The 12,947-nt window shown below is 36.5% G+C and overlaps 1 protein-coding gene across 15 annotated transcripts in view; it reads right to left on the reverse strand.

Moving 5' to 3' along the window:
• TRIP12 (thyroid hormone receptor interactor 12) overlaps positions 1–12,947 on the reverse strand; it is a 79,794-nt gene that overhangs the window by 11,678 nt on the left and 55,169 nt on the right. For 14 of the 15 annotated variants that reach the window (XM_077785657.2, XM_085587714.1, XM_021536974.4 and 11 more), the window contains 17 exons: positions 12,462–12,579; positions 12,170–12,326; positions 11,709–11,862; positions 10,961–11,189; positions 10,140–10,258; positions 9,336–9,543; positions 8,278–8,378; positions 7,982–8,156; positions 7,467–7,608; positions 6,415–6,606; positions 5,612–5,763; positions 3,639–3,811; positions 3,125–3,198; positions 2,815–3,014; positions 1,923–2,050; positions 1,502–1,653; positions 898–1,040 (listed from right to left, as the gene is read on the reverse strand). In XM_077785657.2, coding sequence (XP_077641783.1) covers positions 898–1,040; positions 1,502–1,653; positions 1,923–2,050; positions 2,815–3,014; positions 3,125–3,198; positions 3,639–3,811; positions 5,612–5,763; positions 6,415–6,606; positions 7,467–7,608; positions 7,982–8,156; positions 8,278–8,378; positions 9,336–9,543; positions 10,140–10,258; positions 10,961–11,189; positions 11,709–11,862; positions 12,170–12,326; positions 12,462–12,579 — 2,617 coding nt within the window. The remainder of the gene's footprint in view (positions 1–897; positions 1,041–1,501; positions 1,654–1,922; positions 2,051–2,814; positions 3,015–3,124; positions 3,199–3,638; positions 3,812–5,611; positions 5,764–6,414; positions 6,607–7,466; positions 7,609–7,981; positions 8,157–8,277; positions 8,379–9,335; positions 9,544–10,139; positions 10,259–10,960; positions 11,190–11,708; positions 11,863–12,169; positions 12,327–12,461; positions 12,580–12,947) is intronic. The other variant, XM_021536973.4, reaches the window with a different exon arrangement.

The following is a 12,947-nucleotide window of genomic DNA, read 5'->3' on the forward strand; positions in this document are numbered from 1 at the left end:
AATCCAACAGATAAACATTTAAGCTCAAGCTCCCATATTTGGCAGCAGAAAGACCTGCCTAGAGCAGCATTACTATTCTACCTTCCACCATTTACAAAAAATACTTTAAATAATCTGTGAAAAATTACCAGAGAATTTATCACTTCCACTATTCTCAAAGGCATGTGTATGTTAACAGTGTGGTCCTCCATTGGCATTAAGTGGAAAGGCAGTTTTATTGAACAAATAATGTTACAGATGTTTAAGAATATACATTCCTGCTCATCATCTTATCTGGAATGTTTATGAAGCAAGTTAGACATCTTATTTTTAAAATGAAAAGCAAAGAGTTTCTCTGAGTATCTATTTCCACAGTCATCAACAATATTGCTGCAATTAACATGCTTGAGAAACCCAAGAACGTCAACTCTAATTTCACATTCTTTCAAGTGCAAGAACTTTACAGCTTGTACTCTGTATCAAGATCTACAAAGTACTATGTATATAACTTCATAAAAATTATTTAGATTCTTTTATCAGTATTGTTTATAAACTTATCTACCTATGTATCATACTGAATGTGCAAAGATAAATACAGTGATAGGATAAGAATGTTACTAAGCAATTTAACAGGAGAAAAAATATCACCTGAATAATCAAAATTTCAGTGGAAAAACTTCAGATTGCTCAGCAAGTCCTATAAGAAATGGTCCAAACTCTGCACATATTCTACCTCTCAGAATGTGATTTAAACTACTCAATGTATGTGTAAACATCCATGCCACTCTGTAACTTGGCAATACTTCTGGGACTACATTTTGCACTCTCAGAAGTCCTGTAAGGATGATGCGCTGTGCTGCCCAGCCAAGATTCCTACTTAACTGGAATGAAAGACACTACACAGCAAATAGCTCATACCATGTTTTTCCAAGTTCTGTCAGCCAAGTTGGGATGTTTCCTGTCATAATTACCAACGGATCCTGAAGCTGCCTGTTTGCTTTTGCTGTCAGTTTACTGTTGATAAACTCCGAGGTTGGAATTATCTCCTTGCAGACTGCGTTCTGTGTTAAATAAAAGCAATGTATTTCTAGTTAGAGAAATGCTGAAAGAAATAGCAAGTCTCTGATAAAATATTTTTAATGCTTCTAAGTTGCTTATCATGGAAACTAAAAAAACTTCCACTGCCATTTTGTTCATCTGGAGTCTCAAACATTAAAGGAGGACTGAGTAGATGTTTACTACTAATTTCCTTTTCAGAAATAATGTTGGTCTTTGAACTTAAGGAAGGACTAAGCATGGATATTGTGCTCAACACAGGATAAAGGAAATATCACTGACTGTAAGAATTTACAGTCTTCATCTTCTCAGGAGTTAGGCAAACATGTAGGGGAAGATGGCAGTATTTGCATTATTCTGTCTTCTTGAGGGGCAGTGAAGAGAGGGGAAAGGTTATTTAAAATGTTACAGATGGTTCCAACCTAAAAACCAAGTATCAAACTGATTTAAAAAGTGCTGTACTCACATCATACAAGTAATACCAGTATCGACTGATAGCATGTAAAACTCTCAGAAGAAGAATAACATCTAATGAGGGGTCTTCAAATGTTATATTTTCAGGTGGAGTAGATATGAGGTAAATTTCCAGAGGATTTAACACCGAAGGGCATACACCATCTAGCAGGAGAAACAACATCTTAGCAAAACAATTCAATTAGAAGTTTTTCCAAGATTTAATTATTAGGAGCCTAGGCCATTCACTTAACTGTTCAGTTAAACAAATCAATAAATATCTTGCTTTTAGTTTTAATATACAGTTAAAAATATATGCTTACCATTTTTATACTATGCCTGCTTTAAAGGAAACACAATAGTGGCAGTAAACATTGTGAAAGTTCTGAAACGACTAAGAGGAAATTTAACATATAGCAAGACACCACACTCACCATGCCACAATTCATCATGTTTTTTAGAATTTCTAGGGGATGTTTTTGTGGGAGCAGTTTGTGCTCTTCCTCTTTTACCCCCAACACAGTCCTTACTACCATCTTCATCCTCTCGCACAGGTTTGTACCTAAAAAGCAAACAAAACTTAAAAATATATTTGAAAATTACAGGGAAACAAAAGCACTTTTAAAGGTGTTAGTTCTCAGATTTCCAGAACTTTATTTGAATGACATTTAAAAGCAGAAAGACAAGAACAGTGCACTGGGACATGATCCAGCCTCTGAAGCAAAGTATTTCACAGGGAAGAAAAAACAGGGACCCTTGTGCTCGATGAACTGGAAGGAGAGAAGGTGAATGTATAAACAAAACCGCAACGTGATTGAGGTTAGAGTTAGGGTTAGGTTAGGTTTTGGCATTTTTTGGTTGCTGTTTTATGTGTTTTTATTTCTTTGCTTTTTTCTTTAGCACATTTAAATGTTCAGCATAGTCATGTGTCAATGCTTCCTGCAAAGTATGGCCACAGAACACATTCATTTTCACAGCAATCAACTGGGAAAATCAGTATAAAGTCGACCATTAGTTGTATACTGCACATCTCTACTGTTTGTAGCTAGTCATCTAACACTAAGAACAGTTCCTCCCCATCTAGCAGATATCATTTAAAATTCCGCATTTCTTGTTCACCAGCTTTACTCAGGAGCTCAAAAGAACATCAGGAGCTAGCAATGAATTCTTCTAAAATTTCAAGTATCTCAAGCAGATCAGGAAATTCAAAGTTACACATTTTTCAAAGAAATAAAAAAGAAGACGGACACTTACATTCCAAATTTCATGATGTATATACATTTAGTAAATGGAGAAGTTATTCCTGGATTTCTCCAGGCATCTTACCAAATGGTGTGCGTTTTTGTCCAAATCCCAGCTCTTCCCAGTGGGTTGCTTTCATCATCTGTAGACTCCCTCTCTTCCTCAGCTTGTAAACTGTACTGCCTGACTGCTTGGTACACAGTCATATTGTATGGCAGCAAATGATCTCCAATGTAAAACTGCAATCTATGTCTCACATTCCCTGAATTTAAGAATTGAGCAGCCTGAACAAAAAAAAAAAACCCGACCATACAAGTTAGGAAACTTGTTGCATAGCTTTTCTTTAAGGCCCTCTCCACACTACCCTCCCTGTACTCCCAGAGCAAAAGCTTACCAAAGATTCATCTATTTCCTCATCTGATCCATCATCATCACTATCTTCATCATCTTCTCTAACTCTTCCATAGCCTGAGGCAAGAGAGAGACATCCTCATTTGCTTTTTTTCATGAAAAGGTAACAGTGCTTTGGCACTGTTATAACTCCTAAAACTTTTAAAACAGTTCCAAAAATGTATCAGTTAAAAACAGTAAGATTCAGAACTGCTAGAATAAATTTCAGTATCAACACCTGGCATCAAAACTGCCAAGCTACAGCCAGTGTGACAGTAAAGTAGTAATACTTCTGTTAGTATTTTGACTGAACTGTTTACCACAGGGAACCGTTTGTCCCAGAAAAGGAAGATTGACTACAGCTTTAATCTCCTTCCTTGTGAGCAAGGTATCTTCATAGGTACCCCTCCATTCATCTTCAGCATAATCCTCATAGGTTTTTACAGACTCTACACTGACAGCCAGAACTATTAAAAAAAAAAAAAATGCAAGTGACTGTGTAATAAATAAATAAATACCTCTAACTACAAGGTATCTTTCAATGGCTTGTACCAAAGCCAGAGGATCAATCTTCACAGGTCCACCTTTCCACTGTTTCACATTAGCACAGTCTGGATGTCTTTGCAGTTGGCATTTTAATTGATGTGTATTGAAGAATTTTAAAGCTTGGGATCCTCTGTTAAGAGAAAAACTCAAAATAATTTGTGAAAAAAGTTGCTACACAAAGAAGCTAATAACCATAATCGCATTAAAAATGCAGTAGAATAGGCTTATACATGCATTTACAATTTTACTTCTTTAGAGTATTATTTGTCAGACTATTTCTCTAAAAATAAGCTAATGTGGTTTGGATAAAAAGTTTTCTTCTACAAGAACACCAGTATCCAAGTTGAACAAAATCTGGAAGCTACATGAATTGAGAGAAAGCCCAGCTTGAGGTCTGATTACAATATGGCTTATACTGACCATCTTTGAAATGTGAAGTAGTTCAGTGGTCAGCTGATGGCACAGGAGATTTAGAGCTGTGCTTATGTACAGTGCAACAAGGATCAGAAAACAGGCATGGAAAATGCAGTATTCATTTAAACAGATTATTTTCAATAAGGACCCAAGGAGAAAACCTGAAAGCTCCTCTATTTTTTTCTTGCCAAAAATAGTCTTTATATACATTCCACCTCAAACTATCAATATTCAAGCTAGCTAATTTTATACAACAAGCCTCTTATCTTGAGCTGCTTCTATTTCCAGGTGCTAGTAAAAGACTAACAAAACTTAGTGCTTCAAAATCCTCATTGACATAATCCACAGTCAAACAATGCTACAGCACTCTGGCTTCTTATGTTTCATTTTCTATCAAAAAGAATAGCAAGATTTTGCTTCTGTGATTAGCAGCTATTTAATTTTGGTAGTTATCCCACTCTTTACAAAAATAATGTACAGAAGGAAGCATTCTGAGATTACAGAGCACATAATGTTTGCAGAAGTCAGTACATAGACAATTTCTTCTAATAAAATATAATTTCTTCTAATAAGATATCTGTGTACTGCATTAATTCCCACTGATCTTAAGCTTCACAAAATACAAGTACTGAATTTTAATGTTTGTTAGATTAATGCTACAGCGTGAGGCTCCAATACATCAATTTAAATGGCTGTTGCATAACCATTAATGAAAAAAAAACCTATCCATGCTACCTTACTACCTGAAACATAGAAGACCTTTGGCATTTCTAACTTTAAAGAGTTTCCAAAAATTGATTTTCAATGCTCCTCCTCTCATGCTGAGCTTTTAGCCAGCACCAAGAAATACTTTCAAAACTTATGTGCAATTGTACTGAAACAAATTCACTGTTACATAATAAGTAGAAAGTAGTGTTGATATACTGAAGTATAGAAAAGAAATTGCAGAAACAGGTCTTTACTCATTCAGATTTGTTACTTAAAACACAACTACCAAGCTAGATTCCAAATTCATTCTGTATCTTAAGACTCAGGGTAGGCCTACAGCTATTTTAAACTCTATTGACAGCCAAGATTTATCACTTAATCCACTAACATCCTAGAGAACAGAACCTAGATGAATAATGAAGTAGAGCACTGTAATACACTCTCTGCAATTTAATTACTCAGCTAAAAAAACATCAGTGTTCAAGCAATAGATTGTTTCTTTCCAGTATTTGTTACATGGGGGCAAGGAAGACTTTTGGATTTTTAAAGGGTAAATTTAGAGATTGTATTTGAAGTTTATCTATCACCCCCAGCTTAAGTGAAACAAGTTTCAAGACTGTAAGCAAACATTTAGTAAAACATTCTATCTTCCATTGTCTAAAAAAACCGTGTCATTGCTTTTTATTTTAACAGGGTCACAAGTTGCCATTACCTCCTCTTATAATTCTACTTCTATTTGTACTTGTCCTTTTAGTGTTGTTTGAAACAAGCTTTAGAAAACAAAAGCTTTCAACAAAACTGTTACCTGAGCATTAATCCTTACCTGCTCCCTGTTCCATTTCCACTAGGGAAGTCATGCACTTTAACAGGAAATTGTTCCATCTGACTGAGGCAGTTGTTCATTTTATGGACTAATGCCAACAAAGGTGCATTTTCTAATGGCTCTAATCTTCCAAGGGGCTCTTCTCCAGGAAGCTGAAATACAGTCCAGTCTTTAGTTAGCTGCTTGAATTAAAACATCCTAAACAATTTATACGTTAAATTAAAAATCCAAAAATAGCAGCAGTATCAGGATGAGTAAATGACACAAGTTTATGAAAGACCTGTTTCAAAAAAGGCACTCTCCTCTCCTGCTTTCAACTGAATAGCCCAACAGATTTTCAGCATTCACCTTTAACCATGAACAACAAGCTTTTTGGAAGTTTTAGTTATCTGCTGTCCTCTCTTCTACTTCAAATTTCTTCCTTTAAAAACAGAACACTAGTTTCTTGCAGTATTTAGTCCTAAGTGATAATATTACTATCCAAATTCTTTCCATATCAACTTCTTAAAAGACAAAAAACTTTTAAGCTGTTCAAGACTCAGACAATTGGCCATTATGGCATTTTTTCCACTGCTGTGTGGAACTTTCTGTAATTACAGGTTGCTCAAAAAAGTTCATGACCTACAAAGACACTGAACAATGTCAAAGTTGCAGTGTTATACAACTTAGATATAAACAAAACATTCTTTCTGTATTCTACCTTTAAGATAAGGTCAACTTAGAGACTCTCAGACGGCTTTTTGAGAAAGAAAATTTGAGAAAACAATGACTAAGAATGCCAAAAAATAAACAAGGAAACTTACTGGAGAAGAAAAAAATACATGAAGAAATCTTTTCAATCTGATATCCCTGCTAACAGCATCTTTTTCACTTTTAGATGTCAAATAGAGCAGCAGTTGTTTAACAAACCCACTATGTTGGATTTCAAATGAGGAGACATCAGATTCCGAGACAATGCTACGGATTTCTACAAGGCACTCTGTTCCACCATCCACCTGAAAAATATGAAGGGTGTTTTACTACCCAGGTATTACAGCTTATGAAATGCTAGCTCTCTTTCTACTGCATGGAACAAGCTCTAAAAAGGGTAGGTGCAAAAAAGGAAAGTCTGGAATATATAGTAACTCAATAGAAGCAGCAATGCAGGGCAAATAATATGAGGATAAGCATGTCTCTGTTCAAGGGGAGAGACTACCTGGCAACATCTATATTTTCTCTACTTTGAGAGAAATACAAGGTCTCATTTCCATCTTATGCAAGGTAAAGATAAGCTCCAAGAAGGGGAGTTTTCTGTTTGGAAAAAAAGCCACTAACAAACTCAGATCGCTGTATGTTTTACATGACATCTGTGTGGGAGAGAGGAGGTGGGAAAGTTCTGTATTTTAACAACTGCTCAGATCAAAGCACAAAACACAGCTCAGCTCTTGTGCTGGTTTAGAATGTACATGTTTGGACCTCCTATCAAAGACCACAACTGTCTGAAAAGCAAGGCTGAAGTTCTTGACATGCTACCACATTTACCCCAATCTGTATTTCTTCTATAATTTTTAAAAAATGCTGCTTCTCTCTCCTTCTCCCCCCAGTCTCAAAGTTCTTACTACATTGGTATTGTTCTTTAAGAATAAAGTTGATCCCTGACACTTAACTGTAGAACTTTTGAATTTGAAATGCTATGCCAATGACACATTGCTAGGACTGGTCTTTTATCATAAGTGGTGTGTGTCACAGCGTACACACTCATTCTAAAAAATTACTCCAAGTCATAATGACTCATAAGTCAAGGCAACAAATTACTGGCCCCCACTCTAAGTACAAATAACTGCCCCCCACTCTAAGTAAGTTTGCCACTTCTAACCTGGAGGTTGAGTTGTTCAGTTGCAGTGCAAAGTCTCTGTAATACATTTAGTGCAGGATTGCTTCCATCCATGTTTTCAGAACTAAAGTAATGTTCTACAAATTTATGGGCTTGCTCCTTAATCCAGCCCTTAATTTTTTCTCTGTAAAGAAGCACACAAAAGGCATTTAGCCACACTTAGCATCTGCATACATCAATGTTACAAGTAAATACAGCCCAAGTATGATTCTCTCCATGCTAAGCAGCAGTCACAGAAAACCCTTTGCTTTTACTCCAACACCATCAAGTACTTTCCTCTACAGATCACTTCTTGCATTGTTTTTCTCAGTTCTCCAATTTTTCCCCACCATGCAACTTTAAACTATTCACATGTTATTTTCTCTACTTTAATTTCTTGATTTTTTTCCCAGAATTTTTTAAACTGTGGTTAAGCTCCAACTTGTTTGTAGCTGCTACCTAATCACCTGAACAGTCAACATCATGTTACAAGTACTGTGATTTTTTTGTGTGTGTACCTGTTATTGGAAATGGTATCCTTGGAAGCAGCCCTTGCAAGACCACTTACTCCTGCTGTTCGTGCTGGTTCAATATTATTACTGTTGGACTGTGTGCTTAATCTTCCCCATGTTTTAGGATTTAAACTTGCCAAGAAAGATGATTTAGGAGACTGTGTAGTTGTAGGGCTTTTAGCTGGAGGAAGTAAAGACAAAATTTAAGAGAATCAAGAGGTTTTATCACAGCTAGCTCTTTCTGCAGTTTATAAGCTCACTCTAAAAGGAGATAAAAGTATTATATGTTCAGAATTATTTACCTTGATTGTCTACTTTGTCATCATCTCTTGGAGGGGAGTATTTTGGTCTCCTTGGCCCTCGTTTTGGCAGTCTTTTTCTCTTTAGAACATCACTCAGTCGTCTGTCCAAATTTAAAAATAAAGTTACTTATTTCCACCCACAAATATATACTCATGCACACACCCCTCCCTCAGTTTAAGATACATCTCCCATCTACTTCCTTGAAAATTAAAGAACAGTTTCCATCCCATAACAAGAATATTCACTAACTCCATCCAGAAAGAGTTTTGCTGGCTGTTATCTATTATGACCAGCCAAATAGAGCCAAAAGTGACACTAAACAGAGGTTTCTCATGATTTTCATACTTTAATTTGTGTAACCATTTGTTCATCCATTTATTTGAATACATTTAAAATTAAAAAAAACCTCCACAAATCTCTACTAAATAAACACCAACCAACATTGGATATTTGACATGCCTCCCCTACAAAAGCACAGAAAACACTTCAACGATCTGTGGCATTTCTACTCATCAATCACTACACTTCACATGTTCACATGTTTAAATTCTTGTTTAAAGTGACAAATATTTGACCTTTAAAATAAGAGCAAACTAGTAATTTATTCCTACACTGTATTTAATTCTACAAGTGTTCAAAATTATTGCCTTCCAACAAAACTTAAGGATAATTTATTTTTTCTCCAGTCTCCAGCAGAAAGGAATCATGCCCCATAGCTCTGAAAGTATCACTGTCCTCAACAGTTAGAAGAAACTACAAGCTGTTGCTTTTGACAGTCTCCCGAAACAGAAAATTATTTAATGACCTATCAGGTCACTGTTTTTTTCCTCTTTTAAACACTTAATATAAAATGCATCAAAACTACCCATTGAAAAATTCAACACCACTCCAATTTAGTTTCTTTAAAGGAAAATACCACAGTGAAATGCAGCTGATAATGTGGGCAGCCCATGTCACCCTAGACATCTTTGTTTAAAAATAAGTTAAGAAAAACCCAAAACCCCATAAGAAACCACCAAAGCTAGAACAAAGACTACTCTTCAGGAAGTCCACTTACCCCTGTGGGCTCAGATCCAAGGAATCCTCCCGGCTGTGCTGCAAGCTGGGAGAGCCCAAATCTGCAGCTGCGTTGCTGGCAGCAGTGGCTGTCCCAGTACTTATGGTCGTAGTGGTTCCCAGCGTTCCTGATCCATTAGTGCATACTTTTGGGGGGCTTGTGAGCAAAGCCTCAGACTCTGCCAAGTTTTTCACTTGGTGCATCACCCCTTTGAGAAAGAAAGGATTTTTGTTTGGTGGGTTGGTCTGGGGTATGGGGAGAGGAGGGGGTGGTAGAGACATGGTGGCAGGAGCAAGGGTGTTTGAAAATGTAGAACTGTTACTTGAACCTCTGTTTTGACTACGGCTGTATTTGCTAAACTCACCCATCAATACTAAGCTTTAAAAGCAGTTCAATCTTTCCTTCAAAAAGTTAGCCTACATAGTTTAAAAATAAAAAAATAGAGCAGTATGAACAGTAGCTAAAAAAATTCCAAGTGTAAAGACCAGTACAAAGACTTCCTGCCAAAGATTCATCAGTTTTCTCTACTAAGACTTCCCATGTAATTTCAGTGAGCTATCTTCAGCCTAAGTGAGTTCACTAGTATCTAGTAAGCCTGTACAAACTTGCTTCAGAGTCTGTAAACACAAGCTCATTTCCTCAGGAGTCAGGGCCAGCTCCTCCCTAGTAGTATGAGGACTTCTTGCACAGGCCTACCTTTATTATTCAAGAACAATATTCAATTTTTACAGCTTGGGGAAAGTGAACACACATTTTAAAAATACTACATAAAGAGATGAAGAGGAAAAAGAAACCATGATTTACCTTCTCTTCTGAAGTAAACACTAAAAATGTCAGGTAACTTTTGCATTAAAATCTCTGCCATCTGCAGGGCTCCAACCACTATCTTAAGGTCTTGACTTGACAGCATGGAGGCAATATGACTAAAACAGATAATTTATCAGAATTAGCTTTGTGGTTTTTTAGCTGAGTTTTTCTTTTTAAATCAAGTCAGTTCATCTTGCATACACAGCACTGGAGACTGAAAGCAAATAAATTTCATAGTGCTTTTATATAAGCTATAAATGAAAGGACTGAAACAGTTCTCTTCCTACCTACATCACTTTTACCAAGTTTTAACATAGCATAAAGGAGAGAGTCTTTTATAAACACAGGGTTCTGGAACTTGGTACTGTCTATGAAAAACTACTTGGTTTATTTTCCAGCTGCATCCTCAGATCCCCAACTTTATGTGTAACGTGTAGCAGAGATTTCATGAATAAAACTTAGCAGTTGAATGCTATTAGTGTCTGTTATTGTTCACATTGTATTACCTCAAAAAAGTTATCTTGCCCTCAGAATTTCAAAGGCAAGTTTTAGAAATCAGAAAACCAATAAAGGTAACATTTGACACTTCTAATACACACAGCCAGAGGCCACCTAAGTTTCTAGTAAGAATGTCTAGTGTTGGCAACTACTACAAAATCTATGATGCAAAAAAAATCCTGCAGAGCTGGCAGCCTCAGCTTTTAGAAAGTAAGACTTCCAGAATCATTTTCCCCTGAAAAAGATGATTCAAAAAAATAATCATAAGTTTGAGCTATAAGCTCAAACTTAGTTTCATTTGCAGCAGTTAAAGAACCCACCTTGAAACAGCATGATTTTTCAGCACATCCTTCAGAAGTTCAGCATCAGCAAAATAAATTATCCTAAGAATTGCTCTAAGGCACTTGTGTCTAACAGCAGGTCCAGCTGAAGAACTATATACTTCATAAAGAACACCAAACAGTGTTTTGATAAAGGATTTTGCCAGTTCTGGGTCCTCTTTCATTAACTGTGCTCGAGCATCATCCTTCTTCAATTCCGAATGTCCACCTGTGGGAAAGTGCGCAATGAATCAGTGGACAGACCTTTGCATCTCTGCTCTCATTATTACTTTATTTTGTTAACACTGATTCAATTCAGCTCTCAATTTGAGAAGATAGAATTCAAGAACCAGAAGTCAAAGTAAGAAACCTCCTCTTTCAAGGAGTTTAATCTTTTTTTCTTCAGTTTTCTTATGTATTTCTGTATAACAGTAAGAAGCCCTCACAGAGTCCTCCTTAAATAAAAGAGTTATACAAATAGAACTGTTTCAGAAATCCCAAGTCAGGAACACCCCAGGTCCCTTCCCAGTTCACTACATTTTCAGGTCTGAGGAGTTTACATGTTAAAAAGCACACATGTCAACAGTACTCATTTTGTTATGAAATTTTCTTCATTCATGTACATCAGAATAGTTTGATGTTCCACAGAAGCAAAAAGAAATTTATTAGGTAAGAAGTAAACAGCTGCACAACCCAGCATATATTAGCCACAGCTAGAGAGCCCAGGTGTTTCCTGAGCTGTACTTACTAGTGTTTGTACTGGCTAAAGGGTTTGGTTTTCGCTGAATGGCACGAGCTGTTCCAGTATCCTCATTTATTTGCTGCATAGAGTTAAAATCAATAGTATAGACACGCCCAAGCGTAGACAGGCTTATCTCATCCTCACCAACCTGATGAGCTGCCTAAAATCAAGGAAGAATTTAAAGTTAAGAAATCCCTAATAAACAGAAAACTATATGAAAGGTGAGGAGAGGGGTAGCACAATAGGAAAAACAGAGACAGAAACTCAGTAAGAACAGCAAATAGGTGATTTGGTATGGCTGAACACCAAAATAGTGCAATAATACAGCAGGATGTTTGAGGAAACTTGTGTTTCTTACTTAGAAAGATCAAGAGTGGTATTTTTAAAGACAGAGAAAGCACTCAATTCCCTATACAACCGCACGCAGATTTGAAAAGCATCACCACACAAATGTGTGGAATTACTACCTCTATTATTCGACTATCAATCCTGTTATATGGATGCCACAGACCCCTGTCATCTCGCCATTGCCATATTGCACCATCTGTATTTTGTGCATTTCCTTTCTTTAGCATAGTATCAACAGCAAAGATTCCCTCTTTTGGCAGGCAAGGCATCAGTTCACTGTAAAGGACATTAAAACAGTATTTTACTAAAAGTATACAATCAAGTCCATCTAAGCTGAAAACTTTTTGCCTTAGTGAAGTGAAGGACTTTAATTTACCAACCACACCCAAAAACTAGGACTGCAAGACTTACCATATAAGAGAAGTTAGTTCATAAAGTTCTTGAGGACTTCGTGGAACAAGGTCAATTTGATCTTGACAACTCCCATTTGAGGCTCCACAAAGGAGGAAGTGAAGTGTTTCTGCAATATCTATAAAAAATTATTATTCATGAGACTACCTGTATCAAATATGGATTCCATTTTCTGCTGGACACTACACAGAAGAGATAGTTACTGCCCAAAGCAAACAGATTGGACTATAGGACAAAAGTGTTTATTTGAATACCAAGAAATGTGTTTGTTCTCAGGTCTGGGGTTTGTGGTTTTTTGGGTTTTTGTTTTTTTTCCTTTAAGGGACAACTAGGGGAGAAATACCACTTAATATACAAGACACAGAAGACAACTGGGAAAGATACAGGGCAGTTGAAGAGGTCAGTCAAAATTTTTGAGATGGAACAAAGAAAATAAGTGACAACTAAGACAGCTCTACAGCAGTTACTTTTGTTAATGCTTTCCCC

This window comes from Lonchura striata, chromosome 9 (genome assembly GCF_050655825.1).
Source record: "Lonchura striata isolate lonStrDom1 chromosome 9, ASM5065582v1, whole genome shotgun sequence".
Taxonomy (NCBI): Eukaryota; Metazoa; Chordata; class Aves; order Passeriformes; family Estrildidae; genus Lonchura; species Lonchura striata.